Source organism: Schistocerca serialis, chromosome 10, assembly GCF_023864345.2.
Source record: "Schistocerca serialis cubense isolate TAMUIC-IGC-003099 chromosome 10, iqSchSeri2.2, whole genome shotgun sequence".
NCBI classification, from domain to species: Eukaryota; Metazoa; Arthropoda; class Insecta; order Orthoptera; family Acrididae; genus Schistocerca; species Schistocerca serialis.
In genome coordinates, this window is record NC_064647.1 from 242,990,399 (window position 1) to 243,003,144 (window position 12,746).

General features: G+C 40.8%; 1 protein-coding gene across 1 annotated transcript in view; it reads left to right on the top strand.

Moving 5' to 3' along the window:
* LOC126424845 (Golgi resident protein GCP60) overlaps positions 1 to 12,746 on the top strand; it is an 88,990-nt gene that overhangs the window by 55,788 nt on the left and 20,456 nt on the right. Inside the window, exons 6-7 of the mRNA XM_050087654.1 lie at positions 1,294 to 1,513; positions 3,863 to 3,987. Of these exons, the coding sequence (XP_049943611.1) occupies positions 1,294 to 1,513; positions 3,863 to 3,987 (345 nt within the window). The remainder of the gene's footprint in view (positions 1 to 1,293; positions 1,514 to 3,862; positions 3,988 to 12,746) is intronic.

Consider the following 12,746-nt stretch of genomic DNA (forward strand, 5'->3'; position numbering starts at 1 on the left):
TTGACAGACTGTGACCGAGAAGCGGCTGGCCAGTTGCTGAGCATGCTGTCCAGCACAGCATTCTTCATTTTAATGACTGCTTCACGTCCTGTGCACCACACCAGCATTTCTGGAATGCACGGGTTGAAACTCTCCCTGCAGTATAAACCTTCCGGTCTCAACCTTTGTTAGTCATTATCCTTTACCCACCTATCCCCTTCCCTGTTCCCACTACAGCACTACGCAGCCCTCTGTTCCACCGAAACACCCACAGTCATTTCACTTCTCTCCTTTCCTGCTGTCCCACTCCCCACACACCCCTTGCCTTCTGTCTAACCTCCTGACTGCACCTAGCTGCCCTACCCTCTCTCCACCTTGTCCATGTGTGTTCCCCCAAGCAGCACTTTACTGTCCCCCACCCCTACCCTGCTACTGCTATACCTCGCTTTCCCCACCTCAGCCTCCTCCTTAGCCCCACCAACCAGATTGCTTTTCCTATCTTGCTCTGCTGTTTGCAGTCTGGCCTCTCCAGCCAGAGACTATGGGCGCGTGTGTGAGCTGCATTTGTGTTTGCACGCGTGCTTGTTTGTGTGTGTTTTGTTTGTTTGTTGTCTAATTCCGATGAAGGCCTTTTTGGCCGACAGCTTACCTGTTTGACAGTCTTTTTGTTGGCCCCGTCTGTGACTCAACATCGCCACTATGTGGTGAGTAGCAATTTATCCTTTCCGTAGCATTCCTGAAGTTAGTATTTTTGCGAATGCTTTACTTTATGTATAAAAAATTAAAGACGATAATTTAAAGATTATTCTTTTCCTATTTAAGCAGTGTGTATCGTGCAATTATAAGGAAATTCTTTGACTAAAAAAATTGATTCTTTTGCATTTTGTTGCCTCGTCTCAAAACTTGGTAATTAACTTATCTCATCTTTATTGTCAGTAAGTGTTATGGCGGGTCAGAATTAAGAACTCTACTGCATTTCAGTCAGAAAGTTTGCAGTGAAAAATGTAATTGCTGGAGTTTTTACATTTGCTGCACAAAATGTAGCCAACATATGCAAATTATTTTTAAATCTTGGAGGAGTGTCACGTCCCAGTCCAAACTGGAGTTAATATATTTTATATACCACTACAAGTTGTACTTGTTACGCTGTCAGTCCCGTTTGATCACGTACGTCAAATTCAATACAAAATTGAGTTGTAATTGCGACATATTCTATTCTCTGAGGTGCCGGACAGGTACCGGACTATCTTTCCCGTACAGACCGCAGTAGCTCAGTAAAATCCAAGTCCAGGGAAGATACGTTGTGATTTGCAGCAAGCAGTGCTGGTGAGGCAACTGCAGGAGCAGCACTACCACCAGTACATGCAGCAGCTCTACATCCAGCAGCAGCAACAGCAGCAGCAGCAAGGGAGGGCCGTGCCCGGCGCCATGGATGGCGACACAGATGAGCAGGCCAGGCTGCTGCAGCACCTCGGCTCCAACGGCACGCTGTCACCCCGGGGCGAGGACAGTGACGACGAGGACGAAAATGGAGGTGCGCCACAAATTCTGCTAGGCACGTTTTTCTGTTATCCACGTCAAGAAAACTTCGCTAAGTAGGGCATCTTGGCACTTTTCTTCGCATGCCGGCAAAATAAAAATTTCTGTTATTTTTAGGCGATGACGATTTACGGCTTTTTAATATTTTTGATAACTCTTGATTTGGCTCGATAGTAGAAGTCAGTGACGGGGGACCTTCTGAAGGTGCTCTCTTTGGTTACAGAGCATTCCAGAGATGTTCTCTATGGTTACTGAGGATGTTTGAAATGACTTCTATAATCAGTGACACTGTTTTTAAAATAAGAGAGAATGCCACTTCAGCTTGGCTTCATGCTTCACCCTGTTAACATATTTTTATATTTATATAATTATTTTGTATTTACTCATCAGGAAGATGATATGGATTTTCTTAATTACACTTGTACAGGTATACAGTAATATTTTACATTAAAAATTACACATTAGATTTGGATTTTAGATTAAAATACACAAGTTAGATTTTTGAATATCATGATGTTGTTGTTGCTGCTGCTTTTTATGTTCTTATCTTCAGCCCAAAGACTGATTTGATGCAGCATTCCATACTAGTGTGTCCCATACAAGTCTCTTCAGCTCTGTACAACTACTGCAACCTACATTTATTTGAAACTGTTTACTGAATTCATCCCTTGGTCTCCATCTGCAGTTTTACCTCTCACACTTCCCTCCATTACCAAATTGATGATTTCTACATGCCTCAGTACTTGCTCTATCAACCAGTTCCTGTTACTTAAGATTTTTCAAAGAGTGCATTCCAATCAGTGTTGCAAACACCTTCTGTAAACCTACAAATGCTATAAATATAGATTTACTTCTATTTAACCTATCTTCCGAGATAAATTGTAGGATCGGTATCACCTCACGTGTTCCTATATTTTGCCAAAACACGAACTAAAAGTTGTCTGAAGTAATTGCAACCATTCACCAAACTGATCTTCCTGAAGGTTGGTTGCTACCAGTTTTTCCATTCTTCTGTAAATAATTTGTGACAATGTTTGGAATTTTTGGCTTACTGAATTGGTGGTTCAGTCAGCAACACCTTTCTTTGAAATTGGTATTATTGCATTCTTCTTTAGGTCGGATGGTATTTCGTCTGTGTCATATGTCTTGCACACTAGGTAGAATACTTTTGTCATGTTTGACTCTCCTGAGAATCTCAATAATTCAGAGGAAATGTCTGCTCCAGTGTATGACTTTCGCGTAGAGCTTTCAGTACTGTGTCAAGTTATGTCCTGTCTCGTACCTCATCATTTCTTTCTATAATATTGTCCTCCAGTTTCTGTCCCTAATATGGACACACTACAAATTCATTACATCTTTCAGCTTCCCATCCTCCCAGAAATAATGTTGTTCATGCTGCCACAATTCACTAATTCATACTATATCCAACCTCAGACTATACATTTCCCTTTTAAAATTCTCTAAGCTATGTACCCAACTAAGGCACTGACCATTTCACACTGTGACCCTTAGAATACGCACCCCCCCCCCCCCCACCCCTCTCCCCTCTCACACAAGTCACTCCCAATGAAGAAATGCTCTTAGTCACCACTTGGAGATCCAAATAGTGAACTATTTTACCTCTGGCACATTTTACATAAGAGGATGGCATCACTGTTTAACCAAACGGTAGAGCTGTATATCCTTGGGAAAAATAATGACTGCAGTTTCCCCTTGCTTTCCGCTGTTTACAGTACCAGCACACCAAGGCTGTTTTGACTAATATTGCAAGGCCAGATCAGTCAATCATCCAGATGGTTCCACTTCATACTACAGAAAGGACTCCTGCCCCTCTTCAGCAACAATATGTTTGTCTGACCTCTCAATAGATACCCGTCCTTTGTGGTAGGAGGTGCTGAATCACAGACAGACACTATGAAAAGACTACTAAACATTTGAGCTTTGGGGGGGGGGGGGGGGGGGGGGGGAATCTTCCTTGGAAATGAGAAAAAACCGGAATTTTTGACACTGTGCTTCATTCAGTGTACAAATATTGATGCCTTCTTCTGGTACTGAAAGGTCATTATAGCTTGTTTGAAATCACGTTACAAGTCTTTGTGATATTAAGGTGCAAACAATTAGTTATGAACTACTCTCAGACCTGTTCAGCTACCATTTGAGCTGTGTCTGCTAGAGATGTTGAGAGGTTCCTGAACTCAGAATTTTTCAGACCCTTCAAAAAGTGTGCTAATGTGTAGACTTGTAGATATATCATTTAAATGGTTTAATAAAAAATTATGTAGCTTGTCTCTCTTGGAATGATATGAACAACTTTAGTGATTATTGAAAAGTGTTTAAATTTCAGGTGGTCTGCCAACTCCGTCGGCTGCTTCGATGTGGACTCGAAAGGACATACGTGAATTCAAGGAAGCTATTCGAAGGGAGTCGGGAGATGCCATCATAAAGGTTGGCCACGGAGAAACAGTAACGGTGAGATCATCGTACACGTGTGCATCAGTTCAATGTTGTGTGCCGCTGCTCCTCAGCTAAGTCCTAACTTTTCTGCAACCAGTACAAATCAGTCTATAAAGCGGGAGTAATTGTTAAGAAATTGCAAATAATTCATTAATCGAGAGTGCCTTGAGTGGGTCCACCAGATTCCTGTTCTGGGACTCTCACAACATTGATTTTGCCTGGAGAGCTAGAAGCCATTTTTCAGACTCTTCACAAGCTTCAGTGCTGTTCTGTTATTTTATTTCCTGTCTCACAAATACCAGGTGTGTGTGTGTGTGTGTGTGTGTGTGTGTGTGTGTGTGTGTGTGTGTGTGTGTCAGACTGGCATGATATTTAAAAAAGATCTATTATTCATATTGTTTGCATTAGTTTTTTTTTTTTTTTAAAATGACCGGTTTCAGTTCAACTTGAACCTTCCTCAGATCTGTAGACGACAGAATGTACCCCAGAATGTACCTGATTGTATTGATTAGAAGGGTAACCTGTCCAACTTCAGCAAAAATGTACATGCCCTGTTACATAATAAAATAATGGTTTAGTAGAATCCACATTATTAATATAACTCACAAGGCTACTGCCAACAGGTAGATGATGATGATGATGATGATGATGATGATGATAATAATAATAATATTTTCCGGTCATTCTTCTGAGTGGTTTGATGCAGCCCACCACAAATTCCTCTCCTGTGCCAACCTCTTCATCTTAGAGTAGCAGTTGCAACAGACATCCTCAATAATTTGCTGGATGTATTCTGGCCTCTGTCTTCCTCTACAGTTTTTACCATCTACAGTTCCCTCTAGTACCACGGGAGTTATTCCTTAATGTCTCAACAGATGTCCTATCACCCTGTCCCTTCTTCTTGTCAGTGTATTCCACATATTCCTTTTCTCTGCAATCCTGCTCAGAACCTCCCCATTCCTTACTTTATCAGTCCACATAATTTTCAACATTTGTCTGTAGCACCACATCTAAAATGCTTTGAATCTCTTCTGTTCTGGTTTTCCCATAGTCCATGTTTCACTACTGTACAGTGCTGCACTCGGAATGTACATTCTCAGAAATTACTTCCTCCAATTAAGGCCTATGTTTGATACTAGTAGACTTCTCTTGGCCAGGAATGCCCTTTCTGCTAGTGCTAGACTGCTTTTGATGTCCTCCTTGGGTTATTTTGCTGCCTAGGTAGTAGAATTCCTTAACATCATTTACTTCATGACCATCAGTCCTGACGTTAAGTTTCTCATTGTTCTCATTTCTGCTAATTCTCATTACTTTACTCTTTCTTTGATTTACTCTCAATCCGTATTATGTACTCATTAGACTGTTCAATCCATCCAGCAGATCATGTAATTTTTCTTCACTTTCTCTGCAGATAGCAATATCGTCAGCAGTTCGTATAGTTGTTGTCCTAATTGTTGTCCTTTCACCTTGGATTTAAATTCCACTCCTAAACCCTTCTTTTATGTCCATCATTGCTTCTTCGATTTATAGATTAAACAGTAAGGGTGAAAGACTACATCCCTGTTCTACACCCTTTTTAATCCGACCATTCTGTTCTTCACTTTTCAGTCTTATTATTCCCTCTAGGTTCCTGCACATGTTGTTCATTACCTGTCCCTCCCAATAGCATAACCAACCTCAGAATTTTTAACATCTTGCACCATTTGACATTATTGAACGCTTTTTCCAGGTTAACAAATCTTACAAATGTGTCTTGATTTTTCTTTTGCTTTGCTTCCATTGTCAACTGCAACATCAGAATTGCCTCTCTGGTGGATTTATCTTTCCTAAAGCCAAACTAATCATCTAACAGATTCTCAATTTTCATTTCTATTCTTCTGTATATTATTCTTCTCAGCAACTTTAATGCATGAGCTGTTAAGCTGATTGTACGATAATTCTCTCACTTGTCAGCTCTTACAGTTTTTGGAATTGTGTGGATGATATTTTTCTGAAAGTCAGATGGTATATTGCTGGACTCATAGATTCTACACTCATATGTGAATAGTCATTTTGTTGCCACTTCCACCAATGATTTTAGAAATTCTGATAGAATGTTATCTATCCCTTCTGCCTTATTTGATCTTAAGTCCTCCAAACCTCTCTTAAATTATGATCCTGAGAGTGGATCACCTCTCTCTTCTAAATCTACTCCTATCTCTTCTTTTATCATATCAGACAAAGCTTTCCCTCGTAGAGGCTTTCAGTGTACTCTTTCCACCTATCTGCTCTCCCCTCTGCATTTAACAGTGGAATACCCTTTTCCCTCTTTAACACTTTGCTGTCCAAACATCTCATACAAATTGATTCGCTTGGCACCGGCTGCCCTAATTCAGATTACTTGGCTTGTCACCGGCCATTCTTGACATTATTTGGAGATTATAAATTGTTAAGTTTTACTAATCTCATCATTAGTTCTCATAAGTTTACAGCCCTGTTCCCCTACTTTCATGAAATTTCAGATGTATACATATGTAAATAAATACAAAATTTGTTTGTTTCATATATTTGTTTATTTGCATAGGGACCGGTTGGTAGGACATGTTCTGAGGCATCAAGGGATCACAAATTTAGCATTGGAGGGCAGCGTGGAGGGTAAAAATCGTAGAGGGAGACCAAGAGATGAATACACTAAGCAGATTCAGAAGGATGTAGGTTGCAGTAAGTGCTGGGAGATGAAGCAGCTTGCACAGGATAGAGTAGCATGGAGAGCTGCATCAAACCAGTCTCAGGACTGAAGACGACAACAACAACTAGGTACTTAGTATTTCTCTTTCATATGATATGCAACAAAACAGTCTCCAAGATGTAACGCAACTCCTCAAGACTTGCACATTAAGTTTGTTGTTCTCCTTTGTTTGTTTTTGGAAGATACATGGAAGTTCCTTTTTTTTTTGTTTATTCATTTCGGAAATAAGTATTAGTTGGTGTTGCTTTATGTAACCAGAAAGTCTGTCAACTGGATCCTGATGAGACGTACGCGATGTAGTGGCAGCCTCCAAGTTTTGCTCAGAAGCAGGTACATGGTCTTTTATCGGCGAAACAGACATTTGCAGTAAAAAATCGTGAAATCGGAGACTCTTGTGTTCTGTATTGAAATATTGCCATGTACAGAATGCATTAAATAATATGCAATTAAAGAGGTAGATGCAAACCTTTTTTGACCATTTTATAGTTTTTCTCTATATAGGATAATAACTCAAATATTTTCGAAGTTCTCCATACCTGTGCAAGTACTTCACCTTTGCGTTGATGACAAGCTTCAAACACATTGACTTTTCGCTCACTTTAATTTTTTTTGGAAATCATCTATTTTGCCATATCATTCCACAAACTTAAATTTTCTTTTCAGGTAACTTCTCTTCAAGTTCTACACGTTACAATAATTATCTATGTAGAGGTGATGCCACTTTCCATAAGGTGTCAGTAGTTCTATCTTTGTTTTTGCTAAAGGCTGTCGAGCACCAGAATAATCTTGAATGAGGAACTGTATCCCGTACTCAAATCACACAACTTCTGAATGAGTATTCCATATTTCATAATTTTCAACGGATTGTAAACTTTAAAATGGTATCATTCCTTCATCAATTGAGATGTTTTGACTTAGACTAAAAGTTTCTTTAAACTTTTTAGAAAAATAAGCAATTACGAATTGCACTTTGAAAAGCTAGTCGGCATTATCCGGTTTATTGTTATTGTTGGAAAAATGTAAAAATGATAATATTTGTCTGAATCAGTTGTGGGACATCGTTTTGTGAAATATTGGTGTTTATATCAACAAATTCGTTGACCAATAATCTTCTATCCATGATTTTTTTACAATTCCCCTAAGGATAGCAAGCCCAAACCATTTTCACAATTTTCTGAGTTCGGGTCCCGTAACATCGACAAATTTGGCATTTTTTAAATCCAGTTTCCTTCTATTGCAATTTTGACTGTAGTACTTGTTGGTTTCATTGTTAATATATTCAAATAGATCATTCCAAACTTATAATTCTATGATATCTTTGATGCTCTGTGTATCTTTGGGAAATACGTTTGGACCTGCAGATCCTTCAAATTATTTATTGGCACTCGGTAAATAAAATTCTGACCACTGTGCACTGACTTCTTCATCTGATCCATCCGAATCAGTTGGCAACAGTAGTGTTCGCTGAATTCTTCATGGATGTATTTCACTATCTTCTGACGATTCTGCTTCACTTTCATTTTTTTTATATGCATTGTGTTCTTTCCAATTGGCCAAATCGTCAGGAACATTAGACAAGACGTCCGTGCACTCATCGTCAATAATCATATCGTGTCTTTTGTCTGCCATGATGAAAGGGCACAAGTACTTATAAAAACAAAAAACTTGTTGACTTGTGTAATTTCCTGTCACCTAAACGAAACACCAACAGAATGCAAAAGATACTAAAGTGCTGTCACTGGCCACTGCACAATACTATGCTCACAACACCACTGTGGTGTCGCCGGCAACAGAGCGATACTGTGCTCACGACACCACTGTGGTGTTGCCGGCCGTCGACCACTATTTCGTACACGACACCACTGTGGTGTCGCCGGACGGCAGAGTGTTAATGTTACCACCCTTGCTTTTAATTTCACTGAAGGTTGCTTTGACTTTTCTATATGCCGAGTTGATCCTTCTGACAATCATTTCTTTTTTGACTTCTTCGCATTTTTCATGCAGCCATTTTGTCTTCTCTGCTCTTCCTATTCATTTCATTTTTGAGCAACTTGTATTTCTGTATTCTTGACTTTCTCTCAACATTTTTGTACTTCTTTCTTTCATCAGTCAACTGAAATATTTCTTCTGTTACCCATGGCTTCCTCACAGCTACCTTCTTCGTACCTAAGATATTTTTTCCAAATTCTGTGATTTCCCTTTTTGGAGATATCTATTCCTCTTCAACTTTAGTGCCTACTGAGCTATTCCGTATTTCAGTATCTACAGCCTTAAGTAACTTCAAGAATCTCTCTTCATTCCTTAGTACTTCCGTATCCCACTTCTTTGTTTATTGATTTTTCCTGACTAACCTTTTAAACTTCAGCCTACTCTCCATCACCACTATATTGTGATCTGATTCTGTATCTGCTCCTGGGTAAGCCTTAAATCCAGTATCTGATTTCAGAGTCTGTTTGACCATGATGTAATCTAACTGAAATCTTCCCATATCTCCCAGCCTTTTCCAAGCATTCATCCTCCTCTTGTGATTCTTGAACAGAGTACTCACTGTTATTAGCCGAAATTTATTACAGAATGTGGTTAGTCTTTCTTCTGTCATTTCTAGTACCAAGCCTTTATTATTCTATAACTCTTTCTCCTACTCCTTCCCATACAGCCACATTCCAATCCCTCATTACGATTAGAGTTTCATCTCCCTTTATGCGCTGAATTACCTGTTCAATATCATTATATATATTTTTTATCTCCTCATCTTCAGCTTGCGACATCGGCATGTATACCTGTACTATCATTGTCGATGTTGGTGTTTTGTCGATTCCGATGAGAACGACCCTATTATTGAACTGTTCACAATAACACGCTCCCTGCCCTATCTTCCTATGCGTAATGAATCCTACTCCCATTACACCATTTTCTTCTGCTTTTGATATTACCCTATACAAATATGACCAGAAATCCTTGTCTTCTTTCTAGATCTGACCTTTGCATTTCCCTTTTCAGACTTTCTGTCTTCCCTACCACATTCAAGCTTCTGACATTTGATGCTCCAACTCATAGAACGTTATCATTTCAATGTTTATTCAGTTTTTCCTCATGATCACCTTCCCCTTGACAGTCCCCTCCTGGAGATCCGAATGAGGCACTATTGGGAGTATTCCAGAATCTTTTGCCACCGGAGAGATTATTGTGACACTTTTTCAATTACAGGCCACATGTCTTGTAGCCACACATCATGTTTCTTTGATGCAGGGATTTCCATTGTTTTCTGCATCTACATGCCATTGATCATTGCTGATCCTTCCATCTTTAGGGAAAGTTTCCCACCTCCACAGGCAAGAGTGCCTTAGACCTCTGTCCACTCATGCACCTTCTTTGACAAGGCTGTTAGCAGAAGGAGGGTAACTTCTTATACCTGAAGTCTTTGGCTGCCAGTGCTGATTTTTTATTAAAAATTTAAGTGGTGGCAGGGTTCAAATGGAGGACTGAGGAGGTTTTGATTACTAATTAAAGTCACTACCCCTAGACTATGCATGCAGAGGGGTACCTGGTACATTTGTCACATTTGAACAAAATGATGTAACTTGGACACACAACACAACCAAGAATGTTACTACATCTTTATTAGACTGTGGCATGTATGCCAACCACCATAACATACACCGAACGCAATAAGATAAGGCAAATGAATGTAAGCGGTAATAACGTACACTGAACACAATAAGATAATGCAAATGGATGCAAGCAGTAATAACATGATAACTGAGGCTTGCTGGGCTCTATCGGATATCCGCAGTATTGCTCTTTCGTGGCACACTCTCACGGATGACAATACACTGCTAATGTGCGTGGCTGTCAAGTGTGAACACATTACTTCATTCCACTTCTCTTGGGGAACAGCTCGGATGTCCGCAGTGTCTTCCTCCACAAGGCATGTTAATGACCGAGAGCCGTTGAGAGTCAGCATCAGTGGGAAGCAGCAAATACGCATTAGAGAGGTTGATCTTGGAAAAATACTGACCACCGATGACCTTAGCAAAAAGTTCGTCAGAGTGTGGCAAGAGGTACGTGTCAATGATAGAAGAGCACTGACAGAAACTTTGAAATCGCTGCAAAGGCAGAACCATCCTGATGACTTCTCGACAATGATTGAGTGTGGTAGCCCATTCATGGGATGCGATCAGTTGGATGACCCGAGAGGCTGTGAGGTGATCGAGCCCCGCCTTGACGTGGTCACAGAGTGCCATTGGCACTGGGCGAGCCCAAAAGAAAAGCCAAAGGTTTCACAGTTACGTGGGCTTTGGATTTACTAGCACAACCCAAATCCACAAAAAACAGGGCGAAAAATTCAGAGCATAAAGAGTTGAGTTGTGTATAAGGCACCTGATCATGGACGAGATTAACTTTATCGGAAACAGTAAGCCCGAAAAGCTTAAGCCATCCATATCAAAAAATTTTTGGTGTGTGCACTGTTCACGATCAGAAAAGTGAGCAGATGAACCACTTGTTTATATATGACTGGGGCTGAGAAACTGCCTAATATCTGAATGCTTTGTTTACTACAAGTGACTGACGTACGTGACAAAAAAGTAGCACTAAAGGGGGAGAATGCAAGCCTATGTACGTTTGCAAATTGAGTAATGACATGGCAGCACCAGTGTCGACTTAGATGTGCAAAACCTTCTACTAAACCTTGACCGCAATAAAACGCTTACTAGTAGCAACGGAGATTGCCAATATACAATTGACATCTGTGTCAGTGTCTGCAGTAGGCTGTTGGAATTTTTCTACAAGCAGGAGCAATGTGGCCAGTTTTGTTACACTGGCGGCAAACGGCCCACCGCGTAGGACAATCCGGCGTGTCGTGAGTTACAAAAAACGACTGACAAGAGGGAAGCGTGGAGCGGTCACGTTGTTGTCATTACTGGGCTTGTTGTGCTGCAGCTGCTGCTGCTGCTGCGGCCATGGCTGGCATACTGAGGTGGGCCAGCCGCCAAGATGTTTTTCTCACATGTGGATTGTCACCACCGTATTGTCCCATTGTGAACCGTCCCACAAACGGCAGGGGGGAAGTGGGTTGAACTTCTGCAATCTCACACCATGATATAGTTTGAGTACCTGCAGCCCTCAAAACCTCAAATGATTGTGCAATAGTGCAAATGTCGAAGAGGGAGGGGTTTTCATATTGAAGGCCCTGCTCACGAACCTCACGATCAGGGGATAATCCAATGATTGCGTCACGAGCCGTTTGGTCGGGATACGACTCCTTATTTTCATCACTGATAAAGTGACAATGATGGCTTCAACAGTGAAGCTCAGTAGCCCAAGTCTTATCGGAATCTTCTGGTTTCTTGTGACACCAATAGAACACAACTCGAGTGGCAATGACGAGTGTCTGTTTACAGTAGTACTTCGAAAGAAGGTCGCATGTGTTATCGAAAGAGAATAAAGACAGATCCTGCAGGGGGTCCAGCTGGCAAAGGAGTTGATACGTGCAGCGTGATAACCAAAACAAAAAAAAAGTACAGAATAAGGTAACATCAGTCAACCCAATGCATGAAAATGCTGTCGCAACTGTTTTTTGTATGCTTCCCATTCTTCGACAGACCCATCATAAGCTGGATACGGCAGGGGATAAACAATAGGGGTAGTGACAGGCAAGACAGGAGGTGCAAGGGGCAGCGTGACAGGCGATGTAGATTGAGATGGATTCAAACTGGCCAAACCAGAGGCAAGCATTAGCAACACCTTGGTTTGATAATGTTGTGCCGTGGTGAATGCCTCCTGCAACACTGCAGTGAGAACCCCTTTCTGATCAAACGGCCGATGTAAGAACTTGTCAGTAGCGCTCTCAGACATTGTGAACGCTATGGAGGACCAACCAGAGACTGAAAACTGTGTGGAGAATAATCCCACACTCATCATCACGTGTGTTGTAACTTGGACATACAACACAACGAAGAATGTTAGTACAACTCTATTAGATGTGGAATGTGCACCAAACACCATAACAAACACTTAACATGGTAAGGTAAGGTAAATGTATGCA